At 37.9% G+C, this 16,193-nt stretch overlaps 1 protein-coding gene across 6 annotated transcripts in view; it reads left to right on the forward strand.

Moving 5' to 3' along the window:
* Positions 1-16,193, forward strand: part of SLC25A21 (solute carrier family 25 member 21) — a 478,694-nt gene that overhangs the window by 278,355 nt on the left and 184,146 nt on the right. For 5 of the 6 annotated variants that reach the window (XM_057720563.1, XM_057720567.1, XM_057720564.1 and 2 more), the window contains one exon: positions 9,165-9,213. In XM_057720563.1, coding sequence (XP_057576546.1) covers positions 9,165-9,213 — 49 coding nt within the window. Of the gene's footprint in view, positions 1-9,164; positions 9,214-9,352; positions 9,453-16,193 lie in introns of those variants that run through there. The other variant, XM_057720568.1, reaches the window with a different exon arrangement.

The following is a 16,193-nucleotide window of genomic DNA, read 5'->3' on the forward strand; positions in this document are numbered from 1 at the left end:
GTCCTCACTTCCTCCCTCCTAGCTTAAGTTCCATAGTCAACCATTATAATCACTTCCTGGCACACATTCTTTTCTTTGCCCTCTGTCACTTCCTCATATTCATTTGGCAAAACCTCATTGTGGTTAAATATTACCCTGGCTACTCTACCTGCACTCACGCAGCTGATCGTGGCTATAGAAAATGACACTAAATTCATGACTGCTGGCCTCAAGTGGACCCTCAGTGCTGCCTAGTAATCATGCTGCATTTCCCTGACCCATCCCTTCCCCTACTCCTATGGACAGCTATTTCATACCTTCTCTCTACTTTCTCCAGCATCCCCTTCCCCATGCTCACTCTCAGCTGATGACCTTGCTTCCTGAGAGAATGGAAAGCGGAAGCAAGCAGAAGAGAACCAGCATCTAGAACTATGCTGGAATAACTAGGTACATAGTAGGCACTCAGAAAAATTTGGTGAATGAAAACCCTCCTGGACATGTACTTGTCCAACACCTAGAAAACTGAGATTAAGCACATTTAATGTTATGTAGTAGCAAAGACATATACCACGGTGCACGTTGGGATGGAAGCCATGGAGGCAAATATTGTTTCTAGTGAGTTAGCAATTTAAGAATATTAACTGAAATCAAACATTGATTATTATTTAGATAATGCTTCTGTGAGTAGTAATAGACTCAGTGCTATTACAACTAAATATTTGTGTTATGAAATCTATCTGCCGTTGTGTTTATGTAATGTCTCACACTTTAGTATCCAAATATTTTTCGGCTGGTACTTATTTTACTTGAAGTGCGGTTTCATTTTTGCAAGTTTTTCATATGGAAACAAAGATTAGCTTAATCCATACTTAGTGAAAATTCTTTGTGATTAAACTGTACAGCTGAAAATGAATTAGCTTTCTTCTTTTCTTTTTCCTCATAAGCCAGACCTTGATAAAGCATATGGTGTATTGGGATTTGTCTAAAACACCTGACTCAGTAAGCTGGATTTCATGGGAGCATGGTGCAGAGGCTGGTGTGGAATAACAGTTCAAAAACTAGAATTTGTGAAGTTATGGTTCTAGGTCATTTGGCAAATAAAATATTAAGAGCTATCACCTAAAGGCAAGTAGTACAGCAGTGAGAATAAGTGCAGAAAACTTGGCTGTATATTAATTAAAGCAATGGTGGCAAATATTTTAAAAGTTCTAAGTTTCTTACTCTATCAAGATGAACAATATAATTGCAAGCAGTACTATTTAGAATAGGGAGAAAAACATTATAATTTCATCCTTCTTTTTCTTTGACAGTAATTGATGTTGTTGACTTTCTTTTCTAAGGAAGAACTGGTCACTTGTGACCTAAAAACCTGAATTCTTCACTTCCAATATGCTGGGTATTTGCCCAAGGCTTTCTTCTTGTTTCTGGACAATGATTAAGAGCAATGACTTAGTCCAGTGAGTAAGGTGAAGCTGGCTGTGTAGCCACATTTCCTCTCCTCTCTTTTAAGGTGCTCATACTCTTGGAGGAGGGCAGGGGAAGGAAGCTGTTTTCTTGAGAAGTGGAAGACTGTTGCTCTCACTACCAAATCTGTATGTGGTCTTGAGAACAGAAGCATCTGTACAACAGCATAGCAAATCACAGGTGTGGTCGGTAGTTTGGTAGATTGGTTGGTATTCTTGGTTATCACTTCCTAAGGATTTCTTTAAAATTCTGGGGTAGAATCATAATTCTTAGTGTTAAATTGTTATGAACAGAGAATATAAGCTAAAGATTAATTTATGGTACCTTTGGAAATTTGCGACAAGCAGAGTTAAAGAACTACTGGAAATTAAAAACTCTCCATACTATACTTTTAAAATTATTTGTACCTAATAGTTTAGGCAACAGAATTTGTGGTTAGATTTGGGCAGTGTTGTTCTGGTAAGTGTTTTATAATTGGCTTTTTGGAAAGCAAACAAAAACTCTCATTTGTAGCTTTTGTCAGTTTTCTTAGTGTAAATACTCCTATCATGGCGAGTTTTAAGCTACCAACATGATGCCACTGAATGCATCGCTGGGAAGAGAAGCATAGCATCTGGGCTGTAAGTGCCAGCTTCAGCAGAGGGCTGGTGGGGTGGGCAGGGAGGGACTGAGTTCTGTCCCTGAGTCTTGTGACAAATAGAGGAATCCTTCTTTCCAGGCAATTCAATAAAAGAAGAAAGGAAGACCAATCTAGAAGTTATCAAACTTTTGAAGAGACTAGAATTTAATTATTCCAACAACTAAAAAGAAAGGATAATTATGTGATGTGATAGAGGTGCTAATTATTGCTACAGTGGTGATCGTATAATAATACATAAATGTATTAAATCAACATGCTGACACCTTAAGTTTACATAATGTTATATGTCAAATATGTTTCAATTAAAAGAAACAAATCCTGAGGCAGAGCAAAATGTCTTTTTCTTTCTGGTTGATAGAGAAGTCCCAAGAATTGGGCAAGTCTTCTGCTGAGTGGAAAGAAAGGTCCTGGTACTTGGCAGACATACCACAGAGTCCTAATCCCTCCTTCAACTACCCTTCTGCATTTTGATTAACTTCCAATATTGAATGATTGAGCTGATAGTAGTGTAAACTTTGAGCATACATTGACACAAAATTGTAAAGCTTTAACAGACATTTATAGAAATCTATTGAAATACTGTAAAGTCCAGGGTAAATTTTGATTGAGATTTTTTTCTGTTACCATTCTGGTGAAAACCAAAACATAGTTTATTAATCTACACACATAATGTCACAGTGTTATTACTTTGTCATTAGGTTTTGCAATGATGTTGACAAAGCAATTCAAGAACAGCATTACAATTTTATTGTTTTCATTATAATGGTAAATGTTAATGAAAATATATAAAGGCCCAGAATGATCCAATAAATACTGAGTATTATAATGAAAAAAAAAAAAAAAACTTCCAGTGTTGAAATGCTGGTCAGCTTGAACATTTTTTTCACTCTAGGTAAACAAAATAGAGTGCAAACTTTTGTGAATGTGTATATATTATATACACATATAATCTGTAAAACAAGTGATATGTCTCCTTCTCTTCACATTTCCTTCTCTTTAAAGACATTTTATGCACTTCTAAAGGTATTTTACCATCTGCCAACCTAATCCACAGCTTATTTTCCCCCTGGTGTTTCTCATTACATTACTGATTGTGTTCAGGCCCATATATAGCAGTTAACTTTCCATAAAAGGCCAACATATCTGAAAATTGGGCTACTTAGCTGAATGCACTTGGAGCTTACTTAGGGTCTAATATAAAGTTTAATAACAAGAAAGGAAAATAAAAGGATAACTTCCATTGAATTAAAATAGTAAACAATAATTTTAAAATATATTACATTAGGACTTCCCTGGCGGTCCAGTGGTTAAGACCCTGCGCTCCCATGGCAGGAGGCATGGGTTCAATCTCTGGTCTAGGAACTAAGATCCTGCATGCCACACAGTGTGGCCAAAAGAAAAAAATTATATATAGATATAAATATAGAGATATATAAAACATTAAACTGAAATTGAGTTTAAAAAATATATAAAAACTTTGCTTACAAGTGAGATTTTTATTAGTTTAATAATTTTCAAGATTTTTGTCTTTGCATTCAAAGTGCGATTTTAAAAACTCATTTTTAAACTCTACCTCAATTTTTCTTCCTCCTTTGTACATGCTCGATCTACTGTGATTTCTAGACCATAATGAATGCATATGTTTATAACTGGGAAATATATTTTCCTAAATTCTTTTTTTAAGAATTTTTATTGAGATACAATTGACATACAATAAACTGCATATATTTAAAGTGTACAATTTGATTTTTTTCTTATTAGTAATGTATATATGGCAATCCCAATCTCCCATTTCATCCCCCCCAACCCCCCCGCCCCGTTTTCCCCACTTGGTGTCCATATGTTTGTTCTCTACACCTGTGTCTCTATTTCTGACTTGCAAACTGGTTGATTTGTACCATTTTTCTATGTTCACATATATGTGTTAATATATGATATTTGTTTTTCTCTTTCTGACTCACTTCACTCTGTATGACAGTCTCTAGGTCCATCCACGTCTCCACAAATGTCCCAATTTCGTTCCTTTTCACAGCTGAGTAATAATCCATTGTATATATGTACCACATCTTCTTTATCCATTCATCTGTTGATGGACATTTAGGTTGTTTCCATGGCCTGGCTATTGTAAATAGTGCTGCAATGAGTATTGGGGTGCATGTGTCTTTGAATTATGGTGTTCTCTGGGTATATGCCCAGTAGTGGGATTGCTGGGTCATATGGTAGTTCTGTTTTTAGTTTTGCAAGGAACCTCCATACTGTTCTCCGTAGCAGCTGTATCAATTTACATTCCCACCAACAGTGCAAGAGGTTTCCCCTTTCTTCATTCCCTCTCCAGCATTTACTGTTTGTAGATTTTCTGATGATGCCCATTCTAACCGGTGTAAGGTGATACCTTGTAGTTTTGATTTGCATTTCTCTAATAATTAGTGATGTTGAGCAGCTTTTCATGTGTTTCCTAAATTCTTAAAAGTCAATAAGATAATAAACTCTGAGAGCAAGAAATATGCACCAAAAAAATTACTGCACTCCCTTTAGATTCGTGCTAATGGCCATTGCTTAGGGCTAGTTTTTTTAGAAAAATACATGTCAATAGTAAACTTCCATGAAAATATTTGCTTCAGAATTTTCAAGCAAGGCTGTGGTTTGCGCAATAGCATAACTTTTAATAACATCTTTCAAACCTGCCAAATCACATTGCCTATTTAGCCAATTCAGTACACATAATATTAATTTACTGTGCCACAAAGATAGTGTGCTTTAACTGTTATTAGGGGAAAGTATAATATATTTGATTTCCCTTTATGAGTCTCACATTGCTTATAATTCAATAGGGCTACCACATTTTCTGGGCAGGCTATCAAATAGGATGTTGTAATGATTTGCTTGACTAGTAGAGTAGATGAAAAAATATCAGTTCTGTCTGTAGCTTTCTATTTTTGAATTTCAGATTTGCACAGTTTGAAACCATTTATTCCTCTGTGGTTCTCCTTAAACAATAAAAAGATTCTTTTATATTTTAAAGAGTTAAACATGTCACACAAAAATCAGTTAAGGTAACGGTTAGGATGGTGTGAATTTCAGAGAACAAAAAAGTCTTAGATTTAATTTGAAAATGCCAAGGAAGGGGCTATAGTACAATGCAAAATTTTTTGGCTTGATAAAAGGAAAACAGGTCTTACTTGTAACTGACATCTTGGGGATGTTTGAATGCCTCAATTCTCTGTCTGCACTGCTGTTCCTTTGCATCTTCACAGAGATGTTGAGATGTTTTCTATTCATAAAATATTACTTAACAAAATTATCTTTGGAATAATCCATTCTACTAAGAGGATATGTACCTTGAATGGATTCCTTGAATGACTGGGTGAATTCTCTCTCTGTACACTAAATTCTTTTTTTTTTTCAGCTTTCAATAATTCATTTTTAATTTTTTTACCTCTAAATTAAAATAAAGATAATTTGCTGTTCTATAAGAACATAAAATAGTTCTACAGTACTTATTCTGTGTTAGACACTGTGCAAGCATTTTATTAATGATAATTGAAATAGATACTCAAAGGTAAAACCTAATAGTAGGTTGGAATTAAAAACATGGGCTGTTTTAGTAAGATCTGGGAATTGATGAGGTGGGGCTGAGTGAAATGGCAGAAGTAAACATTCTTAAAGTTCTCCTCTGTCAGTGAGGGAGTCTGTACGCTAAATTCTCAAAACTTCATCTACTACATACCACTGTAAAGGAATCCCATCATTGTGACAGTTTATTATTTTATATAATTCCGTTTCTTTTTTCAACAAGTGTTTATTGAGCAACTACTAGGTATCAGGCATATTCTGAGTACTTTGTGCATATCAGTGGACAATACAAAGATCTCTGCCCTGATTTCTTGTCTACTGAGAGAGACAAGAAACAATAAACATAAGAAGTAAATAATGTAGTATGTTAGGAGTTGATAAGCACTATGGAAGAAGGAAAAAGCAGAGCAGCGTGAGGAGTTTTTTGGTGCTGGGGTAGGGAGGAGCAGACCTCTGTGTTAGAGGTCAGATTACTCATTGACCATGTGAAGGACGTTGGCCAAGTAATATCTAAGGGAGGAGCACTCCAGGCAGAGGGAATGGCTAGCACAAAGGCCGAAAGCTGAGATAGTCCTGACATGTTTGGGAAACAGCAGAGGCCACTGTGGCCAGAGTAGAATCAGTGAGGTGGAGAATAGTAAGAGAGTTGGTGAGAGAAGTGATGCGGGCCCGAAATACATATGGTTTTTCTCTAAGTGAGATGGGGAGTCACTGTATGGTATGATAAATGCTATTCTTGATATATGTAATGGAATCATAATGTAATATAATATTGGTAATATAAAATGTAATACAATTGTTATGTGTCATGGAATTGTAGAGAAAGGAAATGTGAATTGACTCTGATAAGAAGGCAGAGTAAATTTAGAAGAATCCGTTCTCAAATGATGTACTTAGAACAGATTAATGTATAATATCATTGTGTATAGTTAAAATCAAAATTAAGACCTGAACTGAAGGATCACATTGGGTTTAAATAATCGACGTTCAAGTCTACCTTTGGGGACCTAGTTTGTCTTCCACATTCCCCCATTTCATTCCAAAAAAGGTTACTGAAGCCATTGCAGCACTGTTCATGGATGAAGGCAGAGGTGGATCAGGAAGGAAGGCACAGGAATGAAAACAGCATTCTAGGTTTCTATACCTGAGGATTCTGTTAGGAGTTAGCAGGGGTGGTGTGTCCCATGGTCAGTCTGTCAATGTGGTCCCATACTCTCCATTGTCTCTTTTCTGTGGCATAAGTTTTAAAGGGATAGTTTTTTTTAAAAAAAGAAAAAAAAAAAGGGTCTTGTGCTTTACTTTGTAAGCATCCTAAACCTCCAAAATAAAAGAAGAACCATCCCATCCTTTCCGTGAAGTGTGAGGCCTTTAATGTGATTTTCTGTTCCCAGCTCTAAGCATACTGTTGAGTCATCTGCCAGTGGTTATTGGCAAAGTAGGTGAAAATTGTAGAAAATGCTTCCTGGTGAAATATATATATATATATATATATATATATATATTTTTTTTTTTTTTTTAAATTTTCAATGGTCTTTACTTTTGTAATCAGCCTTGTGTCCTAGGATGGGTAATCTCGAATATAAAGCATAGCCTGGCCACAGCTGAATTAACATTTTACTTAAAAATTGTAAATATTTGCCTGTATTTTCTGTCATTCATTTTATGAGAACCGTGACATGGTTCCTTGAAGACAGTTGGCAATTTGACAATAAAAGTAAACTGTTGTGCAAGACTAGAATGGGTACAGAACATAAATAGCAACATTTCACACATTGGGCCAAAGACTTAGTTTTATGCATATTGCTGTTCTCTGCTCATTGTTTTCCCTTTACGTGTAAGGTTGTTCTCAAGGGGTCACCTCTGTGCCCACCTTTGAAATTCTCCCCCCTTGATGCTGCATCAGGCTATGTCCCAGCACCTGGCACAACACCCTGCATGCACACCCCTCTCAAGAATCATTTGTCAGTCTATTAGGTGCTGAGTCATTGGTTGCTTTCTCACATTTGCATAGCAGCTGAACATCTGGATATGCGATCAATAGTACTGCACTTCTGCATTCAAGTACTTCCTATGCTGTATTTCATATCCTATTTCTTTGTCCTTATTTGCTTATTTGTATAATGTTTAAAATAATGAAATGAATGCAGAATAAATCGCTGCCAGTTCAGTTTTATCGAGAGAATTAGCTCACACATTGGCATATGCAGTAACCCTAATCAGCATTTATTTATTCAACAAATTTATATTGAGCTGACTGAGTGCCAGCTATTGTGCAAAGTGATGGGGATATAAAGGTGAATGAGGCAGGTGGAATCTCTGTCCTCATGGGAGCTTTTAGACAAGAAAACAGTTGCAATGCTTTGTAATAACACAAGTTCAGGGTACAGTGGGAGCACATCAAAGGGTATCTGTATCAGTTAGAATTAGGTTCAGGTACAAGTGGCAGAAAACCCAAATAGCAGTAGTTTAAAGGACATAGAAAATTTTCTTCAACATGAATGTCTGCATGTAGACAGACCAGAACTTCATGATGTCAGGGACTACTTCTGTCTTATTTCTATGCTGTGTGTGACCTCCATGCCCAAAATCACCTTGTTGTGCAAGATGGCTTCTCCTGCCCTAGGTCCATATTCCACAGAAGGAGGTAGGAAAAGGGAGGAGAGGAACAGCCTCCCTAACTTTAAAAGACTTCCTAGAAATTGCTCAAACCACTTTCACTTACATCCCATTGGCCAGAACTTGGTCACATGGTGACCTAGCAGCAAGAGAGGCTGGGAAATTCAGTATTTATAATGGGCAACCAGGAAGAAAAGGGGATGAATACTAGGGGACAACTAACAGTCTCTGCCCCAGGATTTCTGGGAAAATAGTTGCCCAAATTGAGATCTGAAGGTAAGTAGGATTCTCAGAAGAAGTATATGTTTGCGTATCCTCATAGGAGGACAACGTTCCAGAGAGTAGGAAAAACTCAGGGAATCGAACACCGAGAAGAAACTCTTCTTTCACCAATCAGAGTTAATCCTTGCATGATAGTGTTTGTGTTCTCCTTCTAGTTGGGCATTGACTCTTTCAGACTTAGAGGTGATTGGGACACCAGTACATCCATGCTGTGATGAGAGAGATGGTATATTTACCAAAGCGCAGAGGGTTGGAGCATCACTGTTCATGTGTTAGCATGTTAATAAATGTCTTTGGGAGCAGTGGGAGGGTTAATGGACAGATAATTAGATTGTTGGGAGAACATATTAATAGTTAATATCACTCCTCTGTTTAAAATCCCTGCTTGTTCCAAGGCATTTATAAAAAAGTAGTCACTCATGTGTCTCGCTCCCATTGAAATAAAATCATGTTATACTTTAGTCTTTTGCGATCAGCCTCTATTACCTGTCATGTCCAAAGTCCCAAGTTTTTCATTTGAATCTTTATATTTGAGAAACCAATGGGATCAAGGAAATAAGAACCAGTGTTTACATAAGTGTTTATTGGACTTTTCTTTATCATCTTTCAGGTCTTGTAGAAATTTGCCTGATGCACCCTCTGGATGTGGTGAAAACCAGGTAAGGTTCTGCATGAACAAGTTTTATTGACTTTGGCTGTTATCCAAATTAGGATCTGTCAGAACACTAAATGCTAGAACTTGTCCTAGGCCAGTAGCTTCTCCCAATAATAGCATTTATATTTACTTCTTAAAGCAGATTCTTTTTGACGGATAAAATGTGAGCAGTGAAAAGCATTTCTGGATAGAGGTCATCCGAAGGTATATAATATTTTACTGCCTTCACATGACAACCATAAGGTATGATTTGTGACTAAACTGGTAAGTGAGGGAAATTTATCAAAATGATGTAAAAACTAAACTCTGTCTAGTGAATTATGACAGCAGACTTTCATTTGGCATTGCATATAATAGATTGCTACTTAATAGTCAGCATTTTGGTGTGAAACTCAAAAATTTTAAGTAAACTTCTTAAATGGTGCTTAAAGAATTTATTCCTATAACTGTTTGTCAATGCAAAGTGCCATATTTCCTGGAAAATGCATCTGCTCTCTTAAAGGGAGATACAAATCAGGGCAATGTGTTAAATCTGTTTACCAAGAGAATAAAAAAATCTTGTGGGTTATAATATGATCTAGAGCATTTTTTTAAAAAGTTAAATCTGTGGCTGAATTACTGAACTATTTTTTCAAATTAAAAGCTCTGAAAGTATAGTGAAAGTTTCCATTTATTTGCATTGTGTAAAACCCAACAACACCATACCTAGATTGGAGCTTAATAGCAAAAAGTGCCGTGCAACGATGATGGTCAGATAAACCCTGACTGCCACAATCAGGAAATACTTGATGCATCAGGCTGGTTATTGAATGGAAATGTTGCTTAATTTACCTAAAGAGGCAGTAGAATCTTAGGTTGGTTGCTGAAAGCAAAGGAAGGTGTCTGTGACGTGCAAATAATATTACATTTCTGATGGAGATAGAAAAGATGAGAATTTGGCTTCTTTCTTAGCTCGAGCAGCTATAACAAAATTTTGTAGACTGGGTGGCTTAGGCAACAGACATTTATTACAGTTCTGAAGGCTGGGAAGTCCAAGATCAAGGTGCCAGTCAATTTGGTTCTTGGTTAGAGCCCTCTTCCTTGACTTGTAGATAGTCACCTTGTTGCTGTAGCCTCACGTGGTGATGGAGAGAGGAAACTCTGATGTCTCTCTTTCTTCTTATAAGAGCACTAATCCCATCATGGGGGCCCCACCCTCATGACCTTATCTAAACCTAATTACCCCCCCACCAAAGTCCTCACCTCCAAATACCATCATATTGGGGGTTGGGGCTTCAATATATGAATTTAGGGGGCCACAAACATTCAGTCCATAGCAGTCTCAAGTCACCAAACCCAAACAGAGAAAGAATGAAATCCAAAATTAAGTGCAAATGTAAGATTTGTGTACTTCCTGGAACATCTTTAAATAGAGTTCAGAAACAAAAAGCAAAACTCACTGGTCTTTCCTTCTTAATTTCTATATTAACCTTCTTTGAAAAGCCAGATTGTTGTTGTTAATCTCTCTGAGGAATAAATTGTCTTTTTCATTTAATGGTAATTTCCCAAATTAATGCAGTGTTCAAATAAGCAAGGAGAAATAAGAATGATTTAAATGAGACATGATATTAACATTATGGTTACTCATTCATTCCCTCAATCCTTCATTCATTCATTTAGCAACATGTATTGAGCATCTAGTGCGTGTGGGTTCTAGGTTAGCTCTGCCCCTAAAGAGCTTACAATCTGATTCCTATTAAGGAGTTTCATCACAATGCATTTCAAAAGTGATATCACTTCATGGTACTGGATTTAAATAGGGTGTGCCAATTTATTGGGGCTTTATGTCTTCTTTGTTATATAGATATTTTTATGAAGAGGGCATTCATTGATTAGAATTAGTCACGTGCCCTTATCTAACTTCAAGGGAAAGGGAAAAATACAATCCTTCCAGGGACCCTGAAGGAGAAGGGAACTGAATAGTAGATGGTATTTGACCTGTATAACAACAAAACTATATTGAATAGAAACTCACAATCATAGAGTAAACTGAAAGCCCAAAACTTTTTCAGTTCGCTGAATCAGAAATAGAATATGCAAGATTGGCAGCATTTATCACTGGGCACTAACACACAGGTGATAGGGAGTGGACAGGACAGGCTAAATTATTGCCGAAATCTTCACTATTACATTGTACAGGAGATGACTGTGTTTCTAAATAAGACAAACTGTAAACCATAAAGGATAATACATGAAACCATGTAGCATTAGTCATTTTAGTAGGTTACCTTTCCTTAATGACATCCAAGGGCATTGGATTCTAAGTTCTTGCAGGCATTGTCAAAGTGGGGCATGGCATACACCAGGCCAAACCTCACTTGCTTCAGTTTTTTTGTGGGTTGTCTTTGTCTCTCCTTGGATGTTGTTCCTTGAAGAATGGTACAATGAATTAATCTGAGCATGAAAATGGCTCGTTTCCCACAATATCTCATGTGCTGGAGTATGGCAAAATCAGTAAGTCTAGTCTTTTGGCGTCCTATTTGTGCCTAATCCTTTTCTTTGTTGAACGAAAGATAATGAACTCTAAAAATGTATTTCCAGATTCTTTCTTCACAGGAATTTTTTTTCCATTTTTTTCACTCTGTAAAAAAAATCAGTAATTCTGTACATTACCAGTTCTGTCCAGCTGGAGGGACAGGGGAGGTGGTGGTGCTACCTAAGCCCAGGGGCCAGGACTACCTGGTGAAAGCTAGAACCATAGTAGATCTGTCTAGTGGTAGCTGGTCTCATAGGAGCCCCAACCACTGCCAGATTCCCTGCCTGAGGCAGACAGGGAGAGGGGAAATCCTCTGGTTTCTCTCTCTTCTCCCTACTCTTTAGTCTCCTATCAGTGCTCCTATATGCTGAACCCCAGGAAACCTGGGAGGCCCAGCCCTGCAGAGGGCAGTCCCTCTGCATAATAGAGCAGAGCAGGACAAGGGAGGCTTGAGAATTGGTCTGAAGACACACATACAGAACTGACACACTCTCTTTTTTGTGGGATTTTGAGATAGAGCTGACATAAACATGCACTTTCTTTTTTTTAATGGAGATATAATTGACATATAACATTATATTAGTTTCAGGTATACAACATAATGATTCAGTGTTTGTGTATATTGCAAAATGGTCACCACAATAAGTCTGGTTAACATCCATCACAGCACATAGTCACAGTTTTCTTTTTCTTGTGATGAGAACTTTTAAGATCTACTCTCCTAGCATCTTTCAAATATACAATACAGTATTAATAACCATACATTACATCCCCAGGACTTACGTATTTTCTAATTGGAAATTTGTACCTTTTGACCATCTTCATCTGTTTTCCCCAGCCCTCATCCCAAGCTTTGGCAACTACCAGTTTGTACTCAGCATCTATGAGTTTGATTTTTTTTTTTTAGGTTCCACGTATAAGCAAGATCATATGATATTTGTCTATCTCTGCCTCATTTATTTCACTTAGCCTAATGTCCTCAAGTTCCATCTATGTATGTTGTTGCAAATATCAGGATTTCCTTCTTTTTTTATGGCTGAATAGTATTCCATCATATATATATATATATATATATATAATATATCACATTTTCTCTATCCATTCATCAATTCATGGACACTTATGTTGCAAGCATGCATTCTCAATTCAGCATGTTTACTTGGAACTCACTTGGCATTTTAAAAGACGATTAGAAGTTGTAACTGATAAATCTTTTATGGAGAGATTTTAGGCACTGTAGCACTTGGCTTTATATAAGAAATAGCTTATTCTCCTCTATGTAAGTGTAGCTCTAGGGATAGAGTTAATGTGAGTATAGGCTAACCACATGACAGCAGCCTTGTTCTAAGCGTCCCCACCTGATTTAGCAGAGGATATTTGACTAAGATGCTGTAAGCAGGGCAGTTAGGTAGAATCAACGTCTCTGAGAGTCTCCCCAGAGACATGCATATACACTGTTTTATAGTTCTGTTTATATGCAAAGAACTTTGTATACAATTGTGGTTGGACCCCCAGTTAGAAACCCATAGCTACAAATGACAAAAGACTTTATTCAGTTGTATAACTAGGAAGACCAAAGGTAGTTTAGTTTCTGGCTTCACAGCCTCCAGAGATTCATATAAAATAATCAGTAATATCTCATGTCTCTCATATTGTCTCTCTGTTTCTCTGTCTCTCTGTCTCTCCCTCTTTCCCTTCAGCTTTCCTTTCCCTACATGGGCTTCATTTTTGGCACGGCTTCTCTCACTTAGCACCAGATGGCCTCAGCAGCTTCAAGCTTACGTGGTCCTTGGTGTTTGTATTCTCTCTGAAACAGGATTACCTAGTATTTGAGAACGCCGGCTCTAGAGTTAGGCTGCCTGGGTTCAAATTCTGCTTCTTTATTTATTATCTGTGTAACATCAGTTAAAGGGAAGTTACTTCCCTGTGCCTCAGTTTTTCTTATCTTCAAATAAGAACAATATGGTGCCTGCATTATTGTAGGAAATAAATGACTGTACATATGTATACAGTCATATATATATATACATACCTATATACGTATATATATATTTATATGAAAGCATAGCATTTAATACTGTGTCAGCAAAAGAAATGGGAACTAGAAAGACAAATGGAGTTTATAAGGTAATCAGGGAAACACGAGGGAGAATACAAAGTGTGAGAGAGGGGAAATGTTTAATATGGAGTCAGGAGGTTTCAAGTTTCCAAGCCGGAAGACTTGTGTTATGTGAGCACTGCATTTAAATCCTTCCTCAGAAGGGTGTTTGCAAGTCGAGAGTCCTTCTGGGTCTGAGGGCAGGAGAGCATCAGTTTCGTCTGTGTTCCTGCTGACATCATTCCACACATCATTTTAGGGCTGTGCGCTGACATTTTTAGGTAACCCCCGTGACAAGCACAGTGCCTGGCCTCCAGGAGGTGTCCAGTGAGTGCTGTTGAACAAATGAATAAATGAGTATTGGCAAACAAGCAGAAATAATAGCCCTATGAGTTCTATGGCCAAATTGGAATGTCTAGAAAGTGAATAATATGAAACTGTGCTGCCTTCACCGAACACCTTAAGATTTCGTGAAAGAGATGGGAAGTAAGAATCTGCTGAAATAAAAAGGGAGAGATGACTTGACAGGATGGTGGGCAGAACATTTCAAGCTTGTGGTGGAGTTTTGGAGACTGGATTGGGGAAGAGTGAGATGCGAGGGTTTCCAGTAGGTGTGTCAGGATGAGGGATGGGTGGAGTGAACCCGCACCCACAGTTGAAAGCGCGGAGGGAGCGTGAGTGACAGAGCAAGATGCTGGACTTCATCTAGGACAGCACTGGCTACTTGCAATACAGTGCATGACACATACATAATTTTAAGTTTTCTAAGAGCCACATTTTTAAAAGTAAAAAGAAACATTTTATAAAATTAATTTAAACAATATATCTCATTTGATTATATCTTATTTGACCTCATATATCTAAAACATCGTTATAGCAACATGTTAATCAATATAAAAATTGTTGAGATATTTTGCATTCTTTTTTTTTCATACTCAGTCCTTGAAATCTGGTGCCTATTTTACACTTAGGGCACATCTACATATTGATAGTCACGTTTCAAATGCTTAGTAGCCACATGCGGTTAATGGTTATGGGATTAGACAGCATAAGCCTAGAGTGCAATGGGGAAAGGACTTCTTTAAGGGCAAAGAGAGGTGGTCCGGTGATTCCTTAGTAGGAAAAATACTTTTGCTTAAAATGGGTTGACAGTTTCAAATAAGCAAGGTCCTAGCCGGGAGGGAATTTTACTACATATGCATTTGATGGTCTGTACTGGTGTGGAGAGAGTGGTATTCAAAACCTCACAGATTTATCGAAGTCACAGTCCAAGGGGGTTTTAGCTTACATCTCCATCACACTTTTATTCCCAGGGAGGGAAATGGCTCATTGTGCTTCAGGAAGACAGAATTACTGAGGTGTTCATTCTATTTTGCCCAGAGTCATTTTTCATCATTTTTGTTTTGTTTCATTTTTGAATGGGGCATAAATCAGGTACAAATGAACTAAATTACCCATCCTGTAAAGGTTGATTTTTTTAAAAGCGTGTCCTGTCACAGAGCTGCGAAGCACGTCTTTTGGTGGGTGCCGGGGAAGGAGGGGAGGGGTGGGAGTGAGGGCCATCCTCACAGCTGCTTACAGACGCACAGTTATAGGCTGCTGGTGAGTGGACGGGCCGATACGCACCTTGGCGTTCATCCTTCCTCGCGTCAGGACTTAGCCTGCACTGAGATGTCTTAGCATACTTCTCTCCAAATGCATTCATCACTGTGGGAATTCTAAAGACTCACGTGGGTTGAAAATTTGGCATCCACGTGTTGTTATATGTGTGCTTATGGGGCTTTTACTCAAGCCGCTGAGATTGATTTGCACACTCTCTCAGTGGCTCCCAAACCCCAGATCTGCTGAATCCGGAACTCTGGGGGTGGGGGCTGTGGATGTTTATGTTTAATACCCTCCTGGGGGAGTCTTAAGCTTGACTGGTCACTGGGTCAGCCTTTGGGAACCACGGCTGAACACCGCATAGGCAGTTCTGTAAAAAGTCTTCATGTAAAGAATTCTTTTGTGTGTGTGTGTTAAACATCTCATTAACCTGTGGTTCTCATTGGGTTTATTTCTGTAAACCGCTTTGTTAGCAGTGACGGGAAGTGGAAGGGCAGAGGTTTCCTTGTGGAGCTCATTCTGTGGTTTGTGAGAGTGATATGGGAATATATTATCTACAGCCAGAGAAAACACATTCTGTCCCGCTGAGTGAGGTTACAGGGGCAAAAAAATCCGTGCCAGGCAATGGGAGAGAGGAGTGAGTATTGGCTGTAACAGAGGGAAGGTAAATGGCTCTGATAGGTAAAAATGATTTACAGGCATAAGCCCACCACAAACTTTATTAAAAAGAGAAATCTGGGGAGAGGCTGCTTGGTGGGGAGCCCAGCAG

Source organism: Hippopotamus amphibius, chromosome 2 (assembly GCF_030028045.1).
Source record: "Hippopotamus amphibius kiboko isolate mHipAmp2 chromosome 2, mHipAmp2.hap2, whole genome shotgun sequence".
In the NCBI taxonomy this organism is placed as follows: domain Eukaryota; kingdom Metazoa; phylum Chordata; class Mammalia; order Artiodactyla; family Hippopotamidae; genus Hippopotamus; species Hippopotamus amphibius.